Genomic DNA, 27,350 nt, shown 5'->3' on the forward strand with positions numbered 1-27,350 from the left:
ATGAATAGTTTTCTGGAATCATGAACAATCATTGTGTTGGTTATAGTCTTACAGCTTTCAAAGTTGTTTGTTTTTACAGTGCCAGAATTGTATATATTATTCTCCTGGTTCTTCTCAATTCATTCTTTATCTGTTTGAAAGGTTTTCAGAATTGTTCATTTTTAAAATAACATTGATGTCATATTATAAATTGTCCTTCTGATTCTGATGACTTCCATCTACATCATTTCATAGAGTCTTTCCAAATCCTTTTGAAATGGTTTTTTACTGCACAATAGTATTCCATCCCATTCATCTGCCAGAACTTAGTCAGTCTTGCTCAGCTAATGAGCATCCCCTTAGTTTCCAATTTTTTGCCACTACAAAAAGAGCTGCAATGAATATATTTCTACAAATAGAACCTTTGCCTCTTACTTTGATCTCTTTAGGGTATAAACCTAGCTTTAGTGTAACTGGGCGAGAACATATGTGCTGTTATTTGTGTATAATTCCAGATTGCTTTCCAGAACAATTGTATGCATTCACTGGTTCACCAACAATTCATCTGTTTTCCCATAGCCTTTCCAACATTTATCATTTTCCTTTTTTGTCAACTTTGTCACTCTAATGAATGTGAATCTCAGAACTGCTTAAATCCTTATTTCTTTAATTAGTAGTGATTTGGAGCATTTATGCATATGTATGTAGCCTGGATTTGGGCTCTAGAGAACTGCCTTTTCATATGCTTAGATCATTTTTCAACTGGGAAATAGCATTTATTCTTACAAATTTGAAACAGTCCCAAATGAAACCTTTATTAAAGAAATTTGGTACAAAGATTTTTTTTCAGTTGCTTCCCTTTTAATCTTAGCTTTATTAGCTTTGTCTGTGCAAGAACCTTTAAATTTATGCTATCCAAATTATTTAGTTATTCTGTGATCCTCTCTAATCCCTGTTGGTTATCGACTTTTCTCCATTGATCTTATAGGTAATTTCCCCCATGTTTCTCTAATTTATTTATGATTTGACCTTTTATATATAAAATGAGTGTTTGCTAATCACCTACTATGTGCCAGCATTGTGCTAAACCCAGGATACAATTAAGAAAAAGAAAGATTGTTCCTGTCCCCAAGGAGCTTACGATCTAAAGGCATGGGGGAAGGGGGGCAAGGAGGACGGTAGGAAAAAGGAAACTGAAAAAAAGAGGAAGAGAGTGAGGCTGGAGAGTTGAAGCCAGGCAGAAACAGCTGATAGAAAATGGAGAGTTAGCTGGAAAATTCTGAGTCATCTATAAAGGAAACCTTTGGGAGGAATTTATTGTTCTGCCCTCCAGCTGACCACTAAGAATATAGAGAGGTGTTGAATATCAAAAGCTGAGTCTATTTGATTTCAGGGGATAAGTTTATCCTGGGTGTGGCAAGAAACTCTTAGAATTAAAACTAGGCAGAGAAGCTGATGGAAAATGGGAGAATTAAATGTAGGTCATATCTCTATTTGGAGCTTATTTTTATATAAGGTATTAGGTATTGGTCTAAAATGACTTAATGGGCAGTGAGGTAGCTCAGTAGATGGAATGCTGGGTTTGGAGGACCTGAGTTGAATGTGTCCTCAAACACTAGCTGAGTGACTCTAGGCAAGTCATTTAACCTTGTTTGCTTTAGTTTCCTCATCTATAAAGTGAGCTGGAGAAGAGAATAGCAAACCATTCCAGAATCTTTATCATGAAAACCTCAAATGGGGTCACCAACAATTGGTCATGCCTAAAGAATAACAAATTTTATATCCTGCAAGTTTATTGAACTTATTGTTTATTTTTTTTATTTTTTTAGTTGACTCTTTAGAGTTCTCTAAAGAGATCATGCCATCTGCAAATATTTGTGTCTTTTTTTTTACCTGTGCTTATTTCCTTAGTTTTCCTTCTTATTTTATTGCTCCAGCCAGCATTTGTTGTAGTACAGTGGTAAATGGAAATGGTTGACAGTTGACAACTTTGTAAGCTCTGAATTTACTGAAAAGATTTTTTTTTAATGTTCTGTTATAAATAATGGTAGCTCACAGTTTTAGATTCTTAGGAAAGATCTATTGCATTTTTAGTGTTTTTAACAGAAAGAGACATTATATTTTGTCAAAAGATTTTTCTGCATTTATTGATTATAATGATTTTTGTCTGTTTTTAACATGGTTAAGTTTATAGTTTTACTAATAACAAATTAACCTTGAATTCCATGTAAGAATACAACTTGGTCGTGATATGTAATACTTGTTATATGTTGTTCTAGTCTTTTTTCTTTTTTTAATTTAGATTATTTTTCCATGATTCCATGATTCATGATTCCCTCCCAACTCCCTGCTCTTTCCTCCCCCTTCCCAAAGCTGATAAGCACTTCCACTGGGTTATACATGTATGATTGTTCAAAACCTATTTCCATGTTATTCATATTTGCAGTAGAGCGATCTTTTAACATCAAAACCCCAATCACATTCCCATCAAACTACATGATCCATCATGCTTTTCTTTTGCATTTCTGTTCCCACAGTTTTTTCTCTGGATTTGGATAGGGTTCTTTCTCATAAGTTCCTCTGGATTGTCCTGGGTCATTGCAGTGCTGCTAGTAGAAAAATCCATTGTGTTCGATTCTGTCATAATAGAGCCCTCTCTGTGTACAATGTTCTCCTAGTTCTGCTCCTTTCACTCTGCATCAATTCCTGGAGGTCTTTCCAGTTCACTTAGAATTCTTCTAGTTCATTATTCTTTTCAGCACAATAATATGCCATCACCATTAGATACCACAATTTATTCAGCCATTCCCCAATCAATGGACACCCCTCATTTTCCAATTGTTTGTCACCATGAAGAGCATGGCCACGAATATTTTTGTACACATATTTTTCCCTATTATCTCATTTGGGTACAAACCCAACAGTGGTATGGCTGGATCAAAAGGTAGGCAATCTTTTAAAGTCCTTTGCTCATAGTTCCAAATTGCCTTCCAGAATGGTTGGAACAATTCACAGGTCCACCAGCAGGTATTAGTGTCCCAATTTTGCCTTATCCCCTCCAACATTTATCACTTTATTTTGCTGCCATATTGGCCAGTCTGCTGGGTTGTTTTAATTTTCATTTCTCTAATCAAGAGGGATTTAGAATACTTTCTCATGTGCTAATTGATAGTCTTGATTTCTTCATGTGAAAATGGCCAATTCATATCCCTGGACTATTTGTTGATTGGGAAATGGCTTGATTTTTTGTAAATTTGACTTAATTCCATATATATTTGGGAAATTAAACCTTTGCAGAGAGTTTTGGTATAAAAATGTTCTTCCAGTTTATTACTTTCCTTTTAATTTTGGTTGCATTTGGTTTTGTTTGTACAAAACCTTTTAAATTTGATATAATCAAAGTCATTCATTTTACATTTTGCAATATTCTCTGTCTCTTGCTTGGTCTTAAATTCCTTCCTTTCTCACAGATCTGAAAGGTATACTATTCTATATTCACCTAATTTATTTATGATTTTACTTTTTATATTTAAGTTTTTTACCATTTTTTGAATTTATCTTGGTATAGGGTATAAGATGTTGATCTAAACCAAAATTTTCCCATACTGTTTCCCAATTTTCCCAGCAGTTTTTGTCAAATAGTGAGTTCTTGTCCCAAAAGCTGGGATCTTTGGGTTTATCAAACATTAGCTTACTGAGGTCATTTACCCCTAGTCTATTCCATTGATCTACCTTTCTGTCTCTTAGCCAATACCATATTGTGTGTGTGGTTTTTTTTTAAACCCTTACCTTCCATCTTGGAATCAATACTGTGGATTGGTTCCAAGGCAGAAGAGTGGTAAGGGCTAGGCAATGGGGGTTAAGTGACTTGATCAGGGTCACACAACTGGGAAGTATCTGAGGCCAGATTTGAACCTAGGACCTTCTGTCTCTAGGACTGGCTCTCAATCCACTGAGCTATCCAGCTGCCCCCAGTACCATTTTGTTTGATGACAACTGCTTTATAGTATAGTTTAAGGTCTGATACAACTAGGCCCCCATCCTTCACTTTTTTTTCATGATTTCCTTTGATATTTTTGGTCTTTTATTCTTCCAGATGAACTTGGTTGTATTTTTTTCTAGTTCTATAAAGAAGTTTTTTGGTAGTTTGATAGGTATGGCACTGAATAAATAAATTAATTTGGGTCAGATTGTCATTTCTATTATATTAGTCATCCTAACCAGGAGCAATTAATGTTTTTCCAATTGTTTAAATCATATTTTATTTGTGTGAAAAGTGTTTTGTAATTGTGTTCATATAATTCCTGTGTTTGTCTTGGCAAATAGATTCCCAAGTATTTTATATTGTCTAGAACAGTGATGGTGAAACTTTCATTTATTTATCCATTCATTTATTTATTTATTCAATTATTTATTTATTTATCTATCTATCTATTTATTTGTTTGTTTGTTTGTTTGTTTTTAAGTCCTTACTTTCCTGTGTATTGGCTCCAAGTCAGAAGAGTGGTAAGGGCTAGGCAATGGGGGTTAAGTGACTTGCCCAAGGTCACACAGCTAGGAAATGCCTGAGGCCAGATTTCAACCTAGGACCTCTCATTTCTAGGCCTAGCTCTCAATCCACTGAGCCATCTATCTACCCCCCTGGTGAACCTTTTAGAGGGGAGGGTGATATGAGAAATGCCTGTGGAGAGGGAAAGGGGAGAAGCTCAGCCCCACATCACTATGGCTTTCTGTGCTCGGTCCATGCTGTGAAAACACACAGAGAGGGCTATGAGTGCCCCCTCTGGAACATGTGCCATAGGTTTGTCATAGGGTCTAGAGAGATTTTTAAATGGAGTTTCTCTTTCTAATTCTTGCTGCTGAGTGTTGTTAGAAATATGTAGAAATGCTGATGATTTATGTGCGTTTATTTTATATCCAGCAGCTTTGCTAAAGTAATTATTTCAAATAGTTTTTTAGTTAATTTTCTAGGCTTTTCTAAGTATACCATCATATCATCCACAGAGAGTGATAGTTGAGTTTTCTTATTCTCTACTTTAATTCCTTTAATTTCTTTTCCTTCTCTAATTGCTAAAGCTAGTATAAGGATTTGAGTGACAGCAGCAATGGTTGGAAACAGAGAATGCTGGGTAAGAAGAGGAGACTTGAGAAAAGAATTCTGGGCTTTTTGAGCTGAAACCTGGACCAAGCAGGAAGCAACTTCCTTGTTAGGGACCTCATCGTAAGTCATAAAGGAGATTTATCAATTCAATATCCAGAAGTTTCATCTGCCAAATGATATTGACAATCTGATACCTCAAAGAACATCTCTACAGAGGATCAGATTCCTCAGAGGGAGAGAGTCATGGGCTCACTGTCAAAGAGAGCCCAGCTCTCCCCCTTTAGCCTTCATGTACCTGTTCTGTCATTTCTTAGCTCTAATAGATTATAAATAGTTGGGAAAATTAGTTTGAGATGGGGTGGAGAAACTCAGATTGTCTTTTGAGTGAAAGACCACGATTAGGGAAACAAATTAGAGATACCAAATCCCTCTTTCCATCTCTCCTCCTCTGCCTTATATCCAAAGTCATTGAACCTTTTACATCGCAGTCAGATTTCATTCAAATAATTTAGCCTGGAAACTTTGAGAAGATCAACCTCAATAGAGAGCAACCAGGACCCCTCCCCAGCTGAGTCCAGTACATGGGGGAGGTTTATCCTCCAGTCCTTTCTGTACTCGTAGACCTAAGGTTACCCCCTGGTCTATCTGTAAGGGGAGGCCTTCCTTCAACTCTCCATCACCCTCTCACATCAGGGAATCCCTTGTTACCTGGGCAGTACCCCTTAACAGCTTCACTAAGGGGTGGTGAAAGAGAGTAGGAGCCAGCTCATCTAGGTTCCTATCTCTTCTACACTGCTTCCTTCTCTGCAAGCTTCCTTTTGTTATTGTCATTACAGTAACTTCTAAATATAGTGAGAAATTACCATTATTACACTAGTATGATATTAAATGATTGTGGTGATAATGGGCATCCTTGCTTTACTCCTCCCTGATCTTATTTGGAAGGCTACTAAGTTATCCCCATTGCAGATGATACTTGCTGATGGTTTTAGAAACATACTGTTTTAAGGAAAGGCCCTTTTATTCCTATAATTAGTGTTTTAAATAGAAATGGGTGCTGTATTTTGCCCTTTTTTTGCATCTGTTGAGATAATCATGTGATTTTTTTTGTTAGTTTGATTATTGATATGGTCAATTATGCTGATAGTTTTCCTAGTATTAAATTAGTCTTTTATTCCCTGGTATAAATCCCATCTGGTTATAGTGAATAATCCTTTTAATACATTGCTGTAGTCTCTTTGCTAGTATTTTTTAAAAGATTTTTGCATCAATGTTCATAAAGGAAATTGGTCTATTATTTTCTTTCTCCCTTTTTGGTCTTCCTGGCTTAGGCATCAGCATTTATGTGTCATAAAAAGAATTTGGTAGGACTTCTTCTTTGCTTATTTTGCCAATTAGTTTGTATAGTATTGGGATTAATTGTTCTTTTCATGTTTGATAGACTTCACTTGGGAATCCATCTGGTCCTAGGAATTTTTTCTTGATGAGTTTATTGATGGTTTGTTCAATTTCTTTTTCTGAGATGGAATCATTTAAGCATTCTATTTCCTCTTTTGTTAATCTAGGCAATTTACATTTCTAAAAAATATTCATCCAATTCATCTAGATTATCGGATTTATTGTCATATAATTTGTTAAAATAGCTCCTAATGATTGGTTTAATTTTCTCTTCTTTAGAGGTGAAATAACCTGTTTCATTTTTGATACTGGTCATTTTAATATCTTCTTTCTTTTTTTAATCAAATTAACCAATCTCTATTTTATTTGTTTTGTTTTGTTTTTAATAGAACTAGCTCCTAGTCTTATTTATTAGTTCAATAATTCTTTTACTTTCAATTTTATGAATTTCTCCTTTGATTTAGTTTCTAATTAATTTTTAATTTACCTTTCCATGAACACTTGTTGATTATAATTTTTATTGCATTATGATTTGAAAAAGTTGTTATTTCTGCTTTTCTATATTTCATTGTGAAGTTTTTATGCCCTAATACATGGTCATTTTTTGTGTATGTATCATGTGCTGCTAAAAAGAAGGTAGATTCCTTTTTATCCCTATTCAGTTTTCTCCAGAAAGCTATTAACTTTTCTAAAATTTAATTCACTTCCTTTACTTCTTATTTATTTTTTGGTTAGATATATCTAGTTCTGATAGGGGAAAGTTGAGGTCCCCTACTAGTATAATTTTCTATTTCCTCTTTAAGCTCCTTTAGTTTCTCCTTTAAAAATCTGTATGCTATAACATTTAGTGCATATATTAAGTACTGATTTTATCTATACTGCCTGTTATCAAGGTGTAATTACCTTCCTTATCTCTTTTAATCAGATCTATTTTTGCTTTAGCTTTGTCTGAGATCATGATCTCTACTCCTGCCTTTTAAAAAATCTCAAATGAAGCCCAATAGATTCTGCTCCAGCCCCTTACCTTTAATCTGTGTGTGTCTACCTGCCTGTGTTTCTTGTAAACAACATATGGGAAAAGTCTAGTTTTTAATCCATTCATCTATCCACTTCCATTTTATGGGTAAGTTCATCTCATTTACATTAACAGTTATGATTGCTATCTGTGTATTCCCCATCATTTTGATTTCCTCTTTTAATTCTGCCCTTCTTTCACTCTTTCCCTCCATACCAGTGTTTTTATTTTAATCATTCCCCCCATTCTCCCTCCCTTATATTACTTCTCTTCTCACCACCATCCTTCTTATTCCCCTCCTACTTATCTATAGGGTCTTTTAATCACCCCCCCCAATTCTCACTCCCTTATATTACTCCTCTCCCCATCACCCCCTTTCTTATTCTCCTTCTACTTCTCTATAAGGTAAGATAGGATTCTATACACCAATACACCAATGAATCTGGCTGTTCTTCCCTTTATGAGACAATTTCAATGAGAATAATGTTTAAGTATTACCCACCTCTTTAATATAATTTACCCCATTTCATCTTTTTCTTCCCATTTCTCTTAGTGCTGTTAAGATTAAAATTTAGGCCAAACTGTGGCAGGTAAAAATTAGTTTTACTCTAGAAGTATTATATTTTTATGAGGTTTATTTAAAGATTAAGAAATAGAGAAAATACAAAATAAGCAAAGCACGTGCCTAGGCCCAGAAAGCCCATTCACCACCACTCACATCTTGCCTGCTGGGTGGAGAGCCACGTCTCCTTGGAAGGGCAAGTAGGAAGAGAAATCAGTAGGCTTTTACAGCCAGTTAAAAAGAAATTTTGATCTTGCCCAGGTGAAAATCTCAGTGAGATTAGAGGGTATCTTGGGAACTAGAGCAAGGACTTCTGGGGATTGAAGTCCAGGGTTCAAATCTCCATTTTTACAGTGCAATCCTAGATTTTTTTTTTACATATCCTAAATCACACCCTCTGTCTATGTATACTTCTAACAACTATGATAATGATCAACAGTTTTTAAGAGTTACAGATTCTTATTCAAATAGGCAATGAGGAAACCAAGCTATCACTCTTTGCAGATCATCCTAGGGCAAACATCAACAATATGGAAATAGGTTCTAATCAAGGACACATATAAAACCCAGTGTAATTGTGTGTCGACTATGGGAAGAAATGGGGGGAAGAGAGGGAGGGAAAGAAATATGATTCTTGTAACCAAGGAATAATGTTCTAAATTGACTAAATAAAATTTTCAAAAAAATTAAATTACATTTTAAAAAGAGTTAGAGATCTTATGTTTTCATATGGGAATATAAACAATTTGACCTTATTGAAGCCCTTAAGTTTTTTCTCTTATTTCTCTTTTTATGCTTTTCTTGAATTTTGTATTTGTATATTAAATTTTCTGTTAAGTCTGGTCTTTTCTTCATGAATGCTTGAAATCTTCTATTTTACAAAATTAATACAGTCAGTTTTGATGGGTGAATGATTCTTGGTTGTAAACCCAGTTCCCTTGCTTTCCAGAATATCATATTCCAAGTCTTTTGGTCCTTCATTGTGGGAACTGCTAGATCCTATGCAAATCTGACTGGGTCTCCATGATACTTGAGTTGTTTCTGGCTGCTTGCAGCATTTTCTCCTTGGCCTGGGATCTCTTGAACTTAGCTATAACATTCCTGGGTGTTTTCATTTGGGGATTTATTACAGGAGGTGATTTGTGGATTCTTTAAATTTCTATTTTTACTCTCTTGTACAATAATATCAGGGCAGTTTTCTTTAATAATTTTTTTTTGCAATATGATATCTCAGCTTTTTTTTATCATGACTTTTAGGTAGTTCAATAATTCTTAAATTGACTCTCCTGGATCTATTTTCCAGGCCAGTTCCTTTCAACAAGATATTTCATATTTTCTTTTATTTTTTCATTCTTTTTTTGTTTGTTTGTTTCTTCATGTCTTGTGAAGTCATTACCTTCTATTTATCCAATTCTAATTTTTAAAGAATAAATTTCATCCATGACTTTTTGATCCTCTTTTTCCATTTGGTCCATTCTACTTTTAATAGAATTTTTGCCTCTTTTTCCAGTAGGTCAATTCTGTTGTTTTTGTTTTTTAACTTTTCTCTTTATTGGATATTTGTGCTTCTTTTTTCAGTTGACCAAAATTGATTTTTAAGCAGTTATTTTCTTTTTGTATTACTTTCACTTCTATTTCCCATTTTTCTTTGACTTTTCTTATTTGACTTTTGAATTCCTTTTTTAGTTCTTCCATCACTTGTGATTAATTTCCATTTTTCTTTGAAGTTCTGCATGTGGTTTCTTGGTCACTGTCCCCTATTGGCTCTGTAATTCTCTCTTGGTCATCATAGGAAATTTCTAGAATTAGGTGTTTCTTTTGCTGTTTAATCATTTTCTCAGCCTTTTCTTTTTCCTATTGACGGGGACATCTGAAAGCTAATGATTCTGTCTCCTCTGCCTATAGCAAGACTGGGCACTGTGAGCTACTTTACCTTTGAGGCTAGTTCTTCACCACAGTACAGGCTTTAAATGATCAAACTCTATAGATTTTCTGGACTCACTATGGGTTGGTGCCAGGACCTGGGACTTCAAGGGATGGGTCTGCAGTGTGGGCTGCTCTGTTGTTGTTGTTGTTGTAGCCAGAGTCCTGGGATCAGAACCTGTCACAATAGGTCAGAGGTAGGTGTGGTAGTTAGCCAGCATTCCTCTTTCTGCAGTTTTGCTTTCAGTTCCCCCTTATCCTGTGAAAATTTACTCTTTTGCCTACCTTTCAAGTTGTATCCAGCAAAGGAGCCCACCATCTTGGCTCCCCCTTACATTTTATTTTTTCAACTTAAAAAAAATTAACAAGCATGCATTATCTCTCCCACACCCCCTTTCCTAACCCCACTGACTCTATACTGAAAGAAAAAGAAAAATGAAACTCCTGTAACAAGTATGCATAGTAAAACAAATTAAATTCCTATATCGGACATGTCCAAAATTGTATATTTTGTTCTTCATTACAATTCCTTTAGTTGTTAGGAGTTGGCAAGTTGGGGCCTTTGTTGGACTTCTGAGATTGTCATTGTATTGCCCAAAAGTCTTTTGTCTGTAAAGTTGTTTGCTTTTAAAAAGTTGTTGATATATAAATTGTTCTATTTCTACTCAGTTCAGTCTGCACCCATTTATATGTCTTCCAGGATTCTCTAAAACATTTTCTTTCATTATTTCTTATAATATTCCATTGCTTTTATATACCACAATTCATATACCATACACTATTCATTTAGTCATTCTCCAGTAAATGCTCAGTTTTTAGGTTTTTGACACAAAAAAGGAGCTGTGATAAATATATTTGGTGCATACGGGTCAGTTCCTCTTTCTCTAGTCTCTTTAGAAGTATAGGACTATTTTTTCTTACATGTGCAATATGTGTCTTCTTTCACAACATGAGGAATTTGTATTGCATGACAACACTGGAATAACCTGCATCAGATTGTTTGGTAGGAGGTGGGAGGAAGGGAGTGAGGAAGGGAGAGAATTTGGGTCACAAAAGGTCAGAAAACAAGTTGTTAAATTGTTTCTATATATAATTGAAAAAATAATGAAATGATTTGTTTAAAAAAAGTATAGGGCTTATGGTGATATTGCTGTGTCAAAATGTATAAATAGTTTAGTGACCTTTGGAAAATGGTTATGTGAGAATTTTTTTGTATATTGTATTATTTTTTAACCAGGGTCCTGGATTATAAAGGCTATATTAGGGAGAATTCCTGATTGAGGTCTCGGCTTGACTTTCTTCAGTCTATAGATCTTTGCATTCTCCTTGTCCTGAGGAATATAGTACTCTCACAGACTGGCTATCAGGAAAAAAATTCAGTGATAAATCTTTCCTGCCTTGTGTAAAACTCTACCTGTCAGTTTGGAGAAAGGCTACCTCTTAATTAGCTGTCACCAATTAAAGATGTCTGGAGATGTTCAAAGGAGGGGCTGAATAATGAACTCTCAAAAATGTATACAGGTACCTAGACCTGGAGTTTCCATTTTATCTTATGATGGTCGAGAATCATTTGACCACAAATAGGATGTCTTGACAGATCAATTAATAAATCATTTTAAAATTAAGTAAAATTAATCTCGAGATAATTTTAATCTCTTCAGGTTATAAATTGCTTTCAAGAATGCCTGGTCCAATTCACAACTCTGCCAATAATTCTTAATATCACTATTCCCTAGTAGCAACTCAATATTTGCCACTTTCCTTTTTTGCTTTCTTTATTCTATTTAATTTCTCCTGGACTAAAGTCCTACTCCATTGGCTCCTTGTGGTCTAGGCATGGTCTTTGAAGGGTATGCCTAAGGAGTATAAGCTCTCACATATCCCACTAAAAAGGATAGATTTCAAATATGAACCCCAATGGATTTTTGTTTTTTATACAAGAGCCAGCATAGAGCTAAGGTCAATGATACTCATCCCTGGATTAGTTGCAGGGTTATGGGCCTTTTGGTCACAGCAGCTTTTAAAGACTATCTGCTTATTGGTAAAATAGTTGTGAACTACATTGGTAGAATATCAACAAAGTCATTGACCATGGAAGTATTGCAGAGCATATGAGTATGTATATGCAACTATGTCTTAGTACATAAAAAGGTTTCATAGTATTTAAAGATGACCTAATAATGCCACCATTTTCTCCTCCTTTGGGGAGGAGTTTCTCTTTTTGTAGGTATTGAAATTTAATGCATATTTCAAAGAGATGGTCCCTCTGTCCAATGTGGAGGATTATAGGATCCGAAAGGTGGTCATCTATTATTACCTGGAGGATGACAGCATGTCAGTAATGGAGCCTGTTGTAGAAAACTCTGGAATTCCTCAGGGAAAATTCATCAAGCGCCAGAGACTGCCCAAGAATGAACGTGGAGACCATTATCACTGGAAAGACCTGAATCGGGGTATCAACCTTAGTATTTATGGGAAGACATTCCGTCTTGTTGACTGTGATCCTTTTACAAAGGTATGGAATGAGTTTGGGAATCTTGTAATTCCTTCAATATAATTTTAATCTTTGTAGTATAATGATAATAATCATAATCATAATAACCACTAGCATTTATATATCACTTTAAGGCTTGGGAAGTAATTGATATACTATTTCATTTGGTTCTTATAACAATCTGTTAGGTAAGTTTTATCATTATTATCCCCATTTTTCATATGAGGAATTTGAGGCTGAGAGATTTGCATTTGTAGAGGAAATTTCTTCACCAGGGAGTTATGGGATTTGGCTACACCAATGAAATCATAGTTCAGGCAAAAAAGAAAAGGGGAAAAACCAAATAGAACAGCAATTATGGCTTTGCACATATGGACAACCCATTTTGGGTATAGGTTCATTACAGAGCATTTAATCTGAGGGGAGTCACTTTAATAAAATATTTAATGGTCTAGACCAAATAAAAATGAAGTATATCAAATCATTTGACATAGCAGATTTGATAACAGGTTTGACTTTAATGCTCATCATAAACACAGAGATGATGATTGTCATAGTTTTGATGTTTTTCCCATATCTGTTTTGCATGAATTCATAACATTTTTTAACACCAAGTTCCATTCATCAGAGTACATGCAACAAGTTTTGGGGGGTCTAGGACAGAGAAAACATTTCCTCCTTTCTGTTCTTGAATCCTCCCTGGTTTCTTCTTTCTTTTTTTTTTTAACCTTTATCTTCTGTCTTAAAATCAATACTGTGTATTGGTTCCAAGGCAAAAGAGTGGAAAGGGCTTGGCAATTGGGGCTAATGACTTTCCCAGGATCACACAGCTAGGAAGTATCTAAGGCCAAATTTTAACCCAGGACCTCCCATCTCTAGGCCTGGTTCTTTGTACACTCACTAAGACATCTAGCTTCCCTCTAGTTTATTCTTAATGATCAGTAAAAAGAGTTTGCTACAGAAGACTGATCTGTAGCAGGGGGGGGGGAAATCTCCTTTTGTTTGTTTGGGGGGGGGGTTGGTAACTAGGAGTGGGAGGGAGCTCCACATTTATTTTTCAAGAAAATAAGGATACTGGGAAGCACTATACATACATTATCTCCATTGATAGTCCTAACAGCCCTGTAAAGGTGTTACTATCCCCCATTTCACAGATGAACTAACTAAAGCTGAAAAAGGGAAATTGACTTGCCTTAAGAACCATGTACCCAGTAAGAGTCAGAGGTGGGATTCACACCCAGGTCTTATTAATTCCAAGTCTACTATTTCTTTTCCCTATGCTATACCATATCAGCATTTGCTTTGACAGTATATTTTTCTGGCAAATGAGATATGTACCCCCTGGAATTATGTGGTCAGAGCAGATGTTTAAAATGCCTTTTTGAAATGGCTTTCATTTTTAAATGCTACCCTGTATATTCCCAGCATAGACTTACATAGGCTGGCTTCCATATCTTCAGAGAGGAGAATTTGCTCCAGGGTGTTTTAATTTGTTCTTAGACTGCACCTAATTTTTGAGAATTGACATAAAAATATCATAAGTAATATTGATAAATTATGAAGGTAGTTCATCCTTTTTCCTGAGCCCGGCTTTATTTTCAGCATGGATTTGGGACAAATACAATTTAAGATACAAATGATTTATGGTTCGTTGTTAGGTAAGGGTATACCCTAATCTCGGCAGAACACTTCCCAGAAGTTTTTATTTTCAGGAAATCCAGATCTATTATTTGGGCATCATCACCCAAAGAAAAATAAGGTTATATTGTGAACATTAGTGACCTAGCCTTCATTTTAGAAGCTACTTTGAGGGAAACTGATGTTCAGATTTTATAAGCATGTGATTTTTATACAATACAAAAAGCAAAAGTCTTTTCAATATCTAATATGAATTCTGAACCACATACATTTAAGAATTGTCAAATAGAAATTTGACCACCAAAGCTACAGACTTAAGGTATACTATGAATATTAAAATTAACATAAATATTGTTTCCATTAGAAGTGCATATAGTTACTTAGACATAATTGTATCTTAAGGGGGAATTGACTCAAAGGAGAGTTAAACATAACCCCAGATTCTTTTATGTTTTGTGTACATTTAACTGCTGGTTTAATTGGCATTTCTGTGGCATTTTTGAAGGATTTGAATATGACAGAACATCAGGCATGTAGGTAGTACAGTGGAATACCAGGCTTGGAGTCAAGATTCTTCTTTCTGAGTTCAATTCCAACTTTAGGTAATTACTATCTTGATGGCCCTGGGCAAGTCATTTTTTAAAGTCACATTTTGATACTAACCAGTCAGAATGGGAAGAGAATTTTGTTGCTCTTGTGTCCCCAGACATAAACTCTCTCATTAGCTAAAAATCTCAACAAAATAAAATATTATAAAATCATAGAGGTGCTTTGAGGTTCCTTAGAAAGCACCACAGTTCAGTCACTTTAATGATGAAGATACTTGGGTGTGGAGGATACTTGGGAATGGAAGATGACTTTTTTCAGCATTTTATAACTAGTTTGTATAGAGTTCAAATAGAACCAAGGTTTCCTAACCCTTAACAAAATAAGTTCCTATTGATTGATTGATTCATTGAATGAAACCTTTAAGGAGATATGAAGTCAAGATGAACTAGAAAGCAGCAGTGACTGTGAAAACAATTTCTTTACATTGATTTGTAATGAATTGACAAAATAAAACTCAAGGTTGTATCTAATTCAAAAGTTTATCTTGGGGGCATCTAGGTGCCCAGTGAATAGAGAGCTAGGCCTGGAGTTGGAAGGGCCTAGTTGTGTGACTTTAAGCAAGTCACAACACTAATTGCCTAGCCCTCACCCTCTTCTGCTTTGGAACTGATCCTTAGTATTGAAAAAAAAAAGTTTTAAAACATAGTTTATAGCTAAATATAGTTTTATAGTTTAAAAAAAAGCTAATCTTGACTTTCTTTAGAGTAATATAATTTTAGAGCTAAAAGCAACTAGAGCAATTGAGAAGGCACTGTTTTCTTTGCCAATTGTTTCTCCTGTACTTAATGGTAGAAATGAGGGAAATTTCTCAGAGCTACATTGATCTGGGTTCGTTTCTGCCTTGGGGAGAAAAGCGCCAATTCAGATATTTGGAAGACATCCAGTTTAACAATCAACTCAAACTAGCTTCTTGCTATTCACAAATAGACAAATGTTTGGTGCCTATATTTCTTTTGTATGGTAGAGTAGAAATGAGAGCTCTGAAATAAAAAGAAATTCCAAGTGTTAGTCACTTAGATTTTGGAGGTGAAATAAATATCTTTAGGTCCAGTTTGTGCCATGGAATTGTGGCAAGTGCATTTAATTTGTGCTAGATGCCAGAAGACCTTAGTTTAAGTCCTAAGGCTGTTTAGCTAGTTATGTGATAAACAAGCAGGGCATTTGATTTCTCTGTGCTTCAGATTCCTATCCGTTGAATGGGAATTAAAGCCACTGATAATGGGAAAATAATTTTAAAAGGTAGTATTTAGGGTTATTTATGCAATTTGAAGGCATTTGCAACCAACTTGAACCAACCAGTGATGCTAAAAGTAAAAAAATTTTATTGGGTGCATTTCGATGTCACTCCAGTAATATTAATTTACAAGAGAAAACGTTTGGCTTAAGCAGATATTCATTAATAGGAGCCCCGAGGGGAAGGTGGAGACAACAAGAAAAAGATACATCCACATTAGTCATAGCAGGAGGACAAAGGAGGCTTATGGAAGGCATTGTAGAGAAGTTGCTCCTTGGCCTTGGTGGGTAGCTTTTACCAGTTCTGTCAACTATCCCTGATCAGTGTGGGAGAAGGTTTGAGTAGCGTCTTTCACCTGCAGTAACTGGATCCCCTTCTCTGACAAAAAGGGTCACAGGGCAACCTCTCATCCTACATCCATCGCTAGGGATAGAGTAGCTTAGGGTGGCTCACATCTTGGAACAAAACCAAAACGGGCCCAGGCCAGGGATTTTATAGAAAGGTTCAGGATCTTGTTTAGGGGCCCCTTATCAGTCTTCTGTGTCTGGTATTACCAGACAGAAGAGGCCAGTTAGGGGACTGGCATAGGAAATGGAAGGTTCTGGGCATAGAAGATTCCAGAAGGTAGAGCTCCTGGCAGCAGAAGGAGACAGATTTAGGCAGAGATATCTAGTAGCAAAAATCCTGACTCCAAGATCAAGTTGTTTTTTTCCCCTTTTTTTTAAACTACCACAATTAGGTAGTATAACATGCTCTATCACAGGAAAGTGCTTTCTGAATATAGGCTGTTGTTTGTCACATATGTAGGAAATACTAATATGACAGTAGCCATTTTTACACTGGAGCAGCTCCCAGTGATCCAGATACACAGGTTGTGATACCAAATTGTTGGGGGGAATTGTTCCATGAATTCATAAAAATTATAAACATATTTACCAAAAACGTGCCAAATTTTAAAACAAGAATCTGACTTTTTTAAAGTGAAAACATAATGAGCTAAAAACATTTATTTCTAAAATGGCTTATGTAAGTAAAGAAGATAGTAAAAATTGTCAGTGAGGCATTGTACAAGGCCCGAAGAAGTGATGAGTTTTCACAGGACCAGAGATATAGTATTTGAAGGGATTTTAGAGATCATAGAGCCTAACCTCCTTATTTGTAAAATGAGGAAACTGAGTCTCAAGTTCACTTGTTCAGAGTTGCACAGCTAGTTCATGAAAGGAGATATATTTAAACCCAACTATGTCCAACTTCATATTGCATTCACTATTATTTCCAATTATATAACACTCAGTGATGATGTTACAGAACTGGGCCAGTACCAGAAGCAAGTTCATCAGACTTCCATGTGGGTTCTTTGTGCATGCTCCTAGATTAGGCTGTCATTGGCCAGTTCCCTTTTCTATTCACCATTCACATCTTTATCATTAGCAAATTGTTTATCAAATTGTTGTGTTGGAGTAATTTGGGGGGAAAGTTTTTAAAATCAATCAATAAACATTTTTAAGCACCTAGTATATTCCAGGCATTGCGCTAAGAGCTTTACAATTATTATCTCATTTAGTGATCTTATATTGTATGGTATATCATTAGTGGTTTATATTTGAAGTTTTATTTAGAAGTGAATTGTTCTACTACACTGTAATGTTTGCTCTAATACAAGACAATCCCAAGGGACTTATGAGAAAGAATGCTATCCACATTGAGAGAAAAGACCGTGGGAATAGAAAAACAGAAGAAAAACAAATGACTTATCATTTGTTTATATGGGCATATTATTTGGGGTTTTTGTTTTAGAAGATTGTTTTATTGCAAAAATATGGGAATGAGTATAAGTGATAACATTTGTATAACCCAGTGGAAGTGCTTATTGGATCCAAGATGGGGAGGAAAGAAAATGGATCATGGAAATGTGTAAAAAAAAATTTTTTAAAGGTTTGAAAACCATTTTAGTGCTATTCCAAATTATTTTTCAAAGTTGAAGTGATGGAGGCCCAAAGAAGTCATGGCATTTCACAGGACCAGAGATTTAGTATTTGAAGGGATTTTAGAGATGATGGAACCTAACTTTCTTATTTGTAAAATGAGGAAACTGAGTCTCAAGTTCAGTTGTTCAGTTACACGGCTAGTACATGAAAGGGGAAGGATTTAAACCCAACTATGTCCAACTTCAAATATAGCACTTTAATCATTGTTGTTGTCATTCAGTCATTTTAGCCATGTCTGACTCTTCATGACCCCATTTGGAGTTTTCTTGGCAAAGCTACTAGAGTGATCTGCTATTTCCTTCTCCAGCTCACTTTATAGATAATGAAACTTAGGTATAAGGATAAGTGATTTGCCCAGGGATACACAGCTAGTAAGTGTCTGAGGCCAGACTTGAACTCAAGAAGAAGATAGGTTCCTGACTCAGGCCCTGTACTACATCCATTGTATCACTCCGTGCCTAACTAATTAACAAGTCTCACCACTATGCTGAAGTCAAATGATGTGTCAAGACATCAAATTGTCTTGAGAAGATTCCTGGAATTAGAGTCAGAGGGCTTGGATTTGAACCTAAGGTCTACCACTTTGTAACACTTTGGCTAATTTCCTGTCTCTTTAGGCAACAATTTCCTTGTCAGTAAAATAAAGGCAGTCACCTAACTGATTATAAAGTGATGATACACGTATAACCCAGATCAAATTGATAATTATCTCCAGGAGGAGGAGGGAAAGGAGAGAGAGAGACAATTTAGATCTTATAACTTCAGAAAACATATGTGGAAAACTGTTATTACATGTAATTGGGAAAAATAAAATATCTTTTAAAATAAAAAAAAATTAAAATAAATAATAAATGGTCATGAAAGTCCCTTCCAGTTCTCTAAATCCATGATTCTATGAAGGGAAAGGAATAAGCATTTATGCAGGACCAACTACATGCCAGGCAGTTTGCTAAGGAAATTTTACAGATACTATCTCATTCCTGGGAAGTAGATGCTTTGGTATCCTCATTTTGTGGTTGAAAAAACTGTGGCAAACAGAGTTTAAGTGTCTTGCCCCATAGTTTTGCCACTAATAAGTATCTGTTACTGAATTTGAACTCTGGTCTTCCTGTCTTCAGGCTCAGTGCTCTATCCACTACACCACCCAGCTGCCCTAAACTATCCCAGCTGAGATTCCAAGCTAAGTCTTCTCATTCCCAGGCTAGTGTTAGTCTAGTTGCTCCATCCACGTTTCTTCTAGTGGTAGAGCCAAAGCTGAAATTCCCATCTCCCAACTAAATTCTGGTGCCCTTATGAAATTAATAACAAATTTCCCAGTCTTACGGTGATCAGCAGATTGAGAAACATTTGGCTTGCCTCAAGGTAAATATTTGAAGTAAGTTGGAACTAGTATTTATTCTTGCTTGGTCATGACAAAGTTTGTATCCATATCTAACATCAATTAGATATTATATTGCAACAGTGTTTAAGGTTCAAGAGAATAAATAGAAGTACTTTCAAAACATATTCTATACCAATCCCCTTATCTAGTGCCTTCCCTCTGTGTTTATTTCTTATTTATCCTGTACATGGGCACCGAGGTGTCTCAGTGGATAGAGTTTGAAGCCTGGAGTCAGGAAGACTCATCTCTCTGAGTTCAAATCTGGCCTTAGATACTTACTAACTGCGAGACTCAGGGCAAGTTCCTTTATTCTCTTTGCCTCTGTTTCCTCATTTGTAAAATGAGCTGGAGAAGGAAATGGCAAACCACGGCTTTGTCAAGACAACCTCAAATGGGCTCCTAAAGAGTCAGACGCAACTGAAATAACTGAATAAACACAAATCCTGTACGAAGCGTGTTTGCCTGTCTTGTTTTCATCTTGTCTCCCCATTAGAGCTCATTGAGGGAACTATTTTTGTATGTATGTGATTTTGTACAATCTTGTGTTGTACCTGGCAGATAGTGATAAATGTTCATTGACTTTGGCGCCTAATTAAATTTCATAGACCGTAGCTCAGGCTTTAGGTCCCAGTTTTCTAATATCAGTGTCTCCCAAACTATCTCAGCAAGTGGGCAGCTTGGTATGGGGGCAGAGCTCATATCAACAGTCATTTCTCCATCTGCAGATGGTTGTCCTAATACCAAGTGTCTCCTGAACTGCCGTAGGTGTGTTGTCTAGCAAAATTTACAAGTTCACACATTGTGAAGCAATTCTATATTATAATCTCAAGTGTATATATATCTGAATTAGGATGTGTATTATATGACATGTCCCATTTAGATAGGAAGAGTGTCAGTTGACTAGTAAGTAAACGTTCCCCTCTCCTAGAACCTGACTGCATGTAACAATCCAGAGTTTCATTTGTCTAATCAGAGCTCACTTTCCTTTTGGTAATATTTCCAGGAAAATAAATGATTACTTTATGTTTTGAATTACTTAGGTATTTTTAGAGAGTCAAGGAATTGAACTGAATCCACCAGAGACAATGGCTATAGACCCTTACACGGAACTCAGGAGAAAACCGCTCCGCATGTTTATCACTCCATCAGACTTTGACCAGTTTAAACAATTTCTGACCTTTGACAAAAAGGTAAGTGAACCTGAGCATATCTCAGTGGATCTGCTTCTCTTTTCAAAATGTCCTGCCCTTAGCAATGAATAGGTCTTTTGATAAGAGCTGTGAAACTCTGTTTTGTCCATTTGGGTACAATGCTACCTCTCTGAATTGATCCAGATTTATGGCTGTAGGGATATCTTAATTCCAGGTCAGAGTCAACCCAAATGGTATAAATGAGCTGAATGAGATTACCTTTAAAGTAATGAAATTTTAAAGTAAAAAAAACAAAACAACAAAAACTTTTCCCCCCTTTTCAGGGTTATTTATAATTTTTTTAACATTCTTTTTTCCTGAGTTCTGAATTCTTTCCTTTCCTCTGGCCCCTTACCCCCATTGAGAAGGTAAGCAATATGATACCCATTGCACATGTGGAAGTCATACAAAACATTTCCATATTAGCCATGTTACAGAAAATAAAACCAAAAAACTCCAAGAAATAAAGTGGAAAAAAATATACTTCAATCTGTACTTGGAGTTTATTAGTTTCTTCCCTGGAGCAGAGTTCTTTGGAATTGTAATTGATCATTGTATTAATCAGGGTAGCTAAATCTTTCACAGTTGATTATTTTGCTACAATGTTGCTGTTGTGAATGATATCTGTTCACTTTGCATCTGTTCACTTTGCATCCGTTCACATGTCTTCCCATATTTTTCTGAAAGCATCACTTTTGTCATTTTCCTTTTATAAAACTGTTCATTTTTTTACATTTTTTGACTTCTAAATTTTCTCCCTCTAGCCCACTGAGAAGGTAAGCAATAAGAAAAAAAGATAAAAACAAAACTCTTAATTTATATCTGCTTTCTGGTATCAATCCTAAATTGACCACATATTCTTTTAAAGCATGGGCAATCATCAAATCCTCTGTTAAACCTACAATGTCTAGAGACATCCTGAACCTGGTAAATTTGGTTGCGTTTCTAATATCTTGATAGTAATTTTACAAAAACTGTCTTGCACATTTTTTCCTATTAAATTTTGCCAGATTGATGTGCTTTCTCTGGCAGTACCCTTGAGGTACCTTCTCCTGATAAAGTGCATCTACAGATGGACTTGGAGTCTAAAGAAATGAGTTTGTATTCTTCCTGAGATACATAGTGGGAAAGTCACAGGGCCCCTTGGAGCCTCAACTTCCTTTTCTGTAAGATTGGACTAACTATATCACAGTGTTGATGTGAGGAAAATGTTTTACAAACCTTAAAGCATTGTATAAATATATTATTTTTATTAAAAGCACAAGAAAGAACACTAGCCATCTTGGCACAACCTAACAGGAATCAATAAGACCAGCATAGTTTAGGGCCATCTCTATAATTTTGTGCTACACAAAAAGCCAATTTCAAGAGATAGTTACTTATGATAATAGACTACAGTTTTGTTCCATTAATTCTCAGGAGTATAAATCAAAGCAAAACAAATTTGCTTTTTACATGTAGAAGCCAGCCCCCAAATTTAGCAAACAGAGGACATTTTCAACTTTGGGGATTTTGTTTTGATAAGAGCTAAAAATAATATTCTGTATCAGTGAATATTATAATTTAAAATTTACATAGAAACAAACATAGAAAAAGACTTCACAGAAATTTATGCTAGACAAAATAATATGATGTGAAATGCCAAATGTGCCATACACTTGTATCCAGTATTTCTCATGTGGCCTTGCAAATGCTTTATAGCTTTAGAATAATAGCAGCTAACATTTAAACAGCATTTTATAGTTTAGGAATGTTTTCCTTACAACTCTGAAGCAAATAGTGCCTGTGATATTGGGATATATTTATCCCCATTTTGCAGATGAGGAAACTAATGCTTAAAAAGGGTGACTTTTCTATCTCTCCCAATTATAACCTGGTTTTCACCCTGTATCCCTATATAGCTTTCCTTTACATTGTGCCTCCCCTCCATGTTTACTTTCTCTGTCCCCTTTCCTAGTGTCCTTCTGTCTGGACTACTCCATTTTGGAATAGGACAGGACTATGAGCTCTGCTCACCACCCTATCTCCCATTCTCTTATAGACAGAGATTATGTGATCTGGAAACCCCTTACTGAACTCTCCCTTCCTCTTTGCTTGCCTACTGCTTCAGACACCAAAAATACTAAATACCAGAATGAAATTGCTAAGCACTATGGTGGCTTGGTGCCTGAGATCTGTGGAAGCCTGGTATAAATCAGAAATTCTGGGAATGAGATCAAAAAAGATTACTAATTATTTGCTGTCCCCAACTGCAAATAAAATGTGATGTGTCAAAATGTCAGTGTGTTTGAGTCTTCCCTTTGTTCCAAGGATGGTTCAACCAAAGTCCATCCTCTGACTGTGGACTATGTGAGCTATGATGATACACAAGCCGACCGATTCTTTTCATTTCCATTCAGTTCAATAAGTATTTCATCAATTCTTGCTTTGTGTCAGGCTCTCTGCTGTGTCCTATGGAAACAAAGACAAAAAACCCAACAGCCCCTCTGCTCAGGTAATCTACGTGTTCTCCTAGGGGAAAAAAATGCCTCCTGAAATATGTTGAACTTCCACAGTGATTAAATGAGAATATAATTAGATATGGTACCCACTCAGCTTACAAAATTAAATGAATGAAAAATAAAGAAATAATGAGAATATACTCAGGAGAAGGGATTAGGAGATACCGACAGTGCCTCCTGCGAACAAGACTTTGTCCCCTAAGATCAGGACTTTGGAAGCACCACTCACTCCTTTGCAGTATCAAGCTCCAAGTAAGAAAGCTTACTTTCTGCTTTTCCTGGCCTCAACTGGGACTTCTGGGTAGTTTTATACTCAATATACTCAATGCCTTCTCTGTGATGTTCTTTGCATTTGGGGAATTTTATTCCTTTCAGTTTAGAAAACATCACTTGCCACTCATTAAATCTAATTATTTTTTAACATATGTTGAATTACTGATGTTTTCATTTGTTCTATAAATTGAAACTAGTGGTGAACGTTTTCTTATTCCCTGGAAAAACATAATTTGAATGTTGGAAGGGGCCTTGGTAGCCATCGTCTAGAATGAATACTCCAAAAGGATTCATGTGGCAACCTAGCCATCCAAGTGGTCATCCATTTGAAATAGAAACTTGTAGACTTTCAATGAGAAGGAATCCATCAAAGCACCTACTGTACTTTTGAACTATTCTCTGCTCCATCTGACTACCCTTCAAATACTTGAAGATAGTTATCATATCCCTGCTACTCCTTGGGTCTACTATGCTCCAGGCTAAGCATCTCCAGTTTCTTCAATGAATCTTCATACAACATGGGTCCAAGGTCTTTCGCCATCCTTGTTACCATCCTCTGGCTGCTCTCTGATGAACAGTATCTTGCTTAAACCAAGGCACCCTAAACTGAACAGTATTTCAGATGTGATCTGGTTAGAGATTCATTTCCAGAAGCTAGACTCTGATGAATCAGAACAGCCCAAGATCACAGTTTTCGGTGGTTGTTTTTTCTGTCTGTCATAACATAGCTAACTCTATATAATGCCTGTGCTGTCTATATCTTTGTCATGATAAAAATGTAAATAGCACAAGGCCAAGTATAGAACCTTGGATAATCCTATAGATTACAGACCGTCAGCTGCATTGACATGGAATTATTAACAACCACTCACTGAGTCTAGCCATTCTACTTCTACAGATTTTTATTCTTTCTAATTAGATTATTGTTTAGTCCCTATCCATCCTCCTTATAGGAAGAGTATGTAATAATTTATCAAATGGTTGGCTAAAACATAAGTAAACTATGTCTAAACTTTACTAGTTTTAATTATCCTTTAATAAAAAGTTATTGTGGCATGGCTCTTCTTGATAAAGCTGCAATGACTCATATATATATCTTACATATATATTTTTTGCATTAAATTTATTATTTATTTATTTGAGCAGTCTTTAAATTTTGAGTTCCAAATTCTCTCTGTTCCTCTCACCCCTTCCCATACCCATTGAGAAGGCAAACAATATGATATCAATTATACATGTAAAGTCATGTGAAACATATCTACATAGGCTACATTTTTTAAATCAAAGAATTAAGTGAGAAAATTATACTTTAGTTCTTTCTATGGAGGTGGCTTTCGTTTTTTCATCACAAATCCTTTGGAGTTGTCTTAGATCATTGTATTGATCAGAATAACCAGATTCTTCAGTTAGTCATCATTACAACATTGCTGTTACTATGCACAACGATCCTCCTCATTTCACTTTGCATCAATTCACATAACTCTTATGTTTTTCCTGAAACAACGCCTTTGTCATTTCCCACAGCACAGCAGTACTCCATCACATTCATATACTATAACTCGTTCAGCCATTCCCCAGTTGATGAGCATCCCTTCAATTTCCAGTTCTTTGCTGCCACAGAAAGAGCAGCTATACATTTATTTTGTACACATTGGTCCTTTTTCTTTGATCTCTTTGGGGGTATATACCTAGTAGTGGTATTGCCGGATCAAAGGATACGCACACTTTTATAACCCTTTATGTAGATTGTTCTCCAGAATGATTGGGCAAATTTACTACTCCACCAAATTAGTTGTTTCTCTTTCTTCCTCTGGTTTCGGGATTTTCTCAGGAGTATGCCTTTTTTTAACCATACAATGCTACTATTCCCCCTTATATTTTTTTCTAAATAATGTATTCCATTATAGAGTCATTTTCCTGGCCTGGGTTTTGTATCAAGGAAGCTCATCCCCTCCCCTTCCTGAGTAACTTTACCTGTCTATCAAACATTCCTGACATACCACAGTTGCGCCAGGTTTGCATTGGCTTGCATCGGCTTATGTTCTGTACCTCAATAAAAGTTAAGGTTTGGGACAGAACGGGGGAGAACAACAAGAGAAAGGGAGAGATGAACAAGAGGACCAGGAGGTGAGGGGGAGTAGAAAGAGACAGGCCAGCTAAGCTAGCATGCGGCCAGGTTACTTAGGAATGATTGTCTATCCTTCATAATAAACTTTATAAATATATACCTCTGGGTAGCAAGAAATATTATTTATTTTTAATTATTATAGCTTCATCCCTCCAAGTCTTAGGGATGCAGTCAAATTCCCCTCCTTGTATTAGGATTTCTAATTCCCTTGTCCCTAGACATTTGGCATTTAGTTTAGACATTTGAGACCAAGAGTTTTATTGTTTCTTTTTTGGATTTTGACTCTCATGAATTTACAGAGGACCCAACTGCTGTTCTATAATTGTTTTCTTGATTAATATATGTGTATATAGCCATCAAGAGGATGTGTGTGGATATATACATATATATGCATATAAAGATATAGATATGTGTACATATGTGTAAATATACACACATCTATCTATATAGAGAGAGACAGTCTTATTCCTCCATTCTTTAGTTTAAAGACCTTTTGTTTATTTTGCAAGAAACTTCATAATAAATACATTCTTAGTCTTTGTTGAGTGTATTTCCTCTCCAGTCAAGGATATATTATTCCTATGTTTTAAGCCATAGTCAAAAAATCCAAATCATATCTCAGACACCACCTTCTTAGCCAGGTGGTCAGCTCCTAAATAATTGTTTCTTTTCAGCATCCCTTGCTTTCAATGGGCAACAGTAAAGAAGAAGCAATTTATATTCCTTGACCTTCAGTTTCTTGCCCAAGACTTCATAATCTTTGGTAATACTTTTTTAGGTTCCTTCAAGCAGTATTACTTGTACCCTCATGAATCATCACAAGTGGGTAGGAGTCATCTGTTTTGATTAATCTTGGGAGAGTCTCTGTGGGGCCTTGGATATATGCCTCAGAAAGAAAACAGGTCTCTCTATTGTTTTCATCTGGTCAGCAGGTCCTGGCTTTGGTGCCCGGGTTCAGAGAGGCAGCGACTACTACTTCTCTTCAAAGCTTCCTGTGACATGTATAAGCAATTTTAATATAACATTATTAAGCTTCACATGTCACTGTGGAACAGGACCAATTACTTTTTGTGCCTCAGCTGATTTTATTCAAAGAGCAGTATTTTGGTTTTAACTGAGTTGTATCTTCTTTTTAAACTTTACAAGGAATGGCTCCCTGACTAGGAAAGACGAGAGGGATGTGTATTCAAGATGACGGTGATGTAGCAATGGAGGATATTAATTAAAAATAATATTTTTAAAAGTAAACCAAACTGTTTTGCCTCTGATTTCTGTACAATCCATCTTTTACTCATTTCTAGCCGTTGACAACTGTTTCAACATTTAAGTGCTATTATAGTGCCTTGGAAGCAGTTTTCTTTTCTTGACCTCATCCCTCAGCAGCTGTTTTGACACCTTGATGCCTACTATGTCTTATTTGCTTATGTCTGAATCTTAAATGACAAAGGAGAAAAGTTAAGCCTCTTTCTTAGGGAATGGGAGGAAGGGGCATTACTTCTTAATGAATTGTTTTGGATTCCTCCAGGTCCTCCGATTCTATTCAATTTGGGATGACACAGATAGCATGTTTGGAGAGAGTCGAACATATATAATTCATTACTATCTTGCTGATGACACAGTGGAAGTTCGAGAGGTCCATGAACGGAATGATGGGCGAGACCCTTTTCCAGTCCTGCTGAAGCGTCAGCGTTTACCCAAAGTCTTGAAGGACAATTCAAGTAAGAATTTCTATTGCATTAGTCTGCCTTCTGTTGTTTGGTTTTTATGCAAATAGGCAGGATATGTTGCTCTCTTTTTTTAAGTCTCAAAGTAGTTTATCAGATTAATTCTTTAGAAGTTTGGGAGAGCCTTAGAAACATTCACCCTAGGCACCAAGCCAAAGCTGCTTTTGCTTCTCTTCTTTACTCTGTCTTTTATCCATCTCTGTGATTTCTAT

At 35.9% G+C, this 27,350-nt stretch overlaps 1 protein-coding gene across 2 annotated transcripts in view; it reads left to right on the top strand.

Moving 5' to 3' along the window:
• EFHC1 (EF-hand domain containing 1) overlaps positions 1–27,350 on the top strand; it is an 82,430-nt gene that overhangs the window by 11,666 nt on the left and 43,414 nt on the right. For both annotated transcript variants that reach the window (XM_007484089.3, XM_056818396.1), the window contains exons 3-5: positions 12,206–12,493; positions 20,363–20,512; positions 26,940–27,132. In XM_007484089.3, the coding sequence (XP_007484151.2) occupies positions 12,206–12,493; positions 20,363–20,512; positions 26,940–27,132 (631 nt within the window). The remainder of the gene's footprint in view (positions 1–12,205; positions 12,494–20,362; positions 20,513–26,939; positions 27,133–27,350) is intronic.

This window comes from Monodelphis domestica, chromosome 2 (assembly GCF_027887165.1).
Source record: "Monodelphis domestica isolate mMonDom1 chromosome 2, mMonDom1.pri, whole genome shotgun sequence".
NCBI lineage: Eukaryota > Metazoa > Chordata > Mammalia > Didelphimorphia > Didelphidae > Monodelphis > Monodelphis domestica.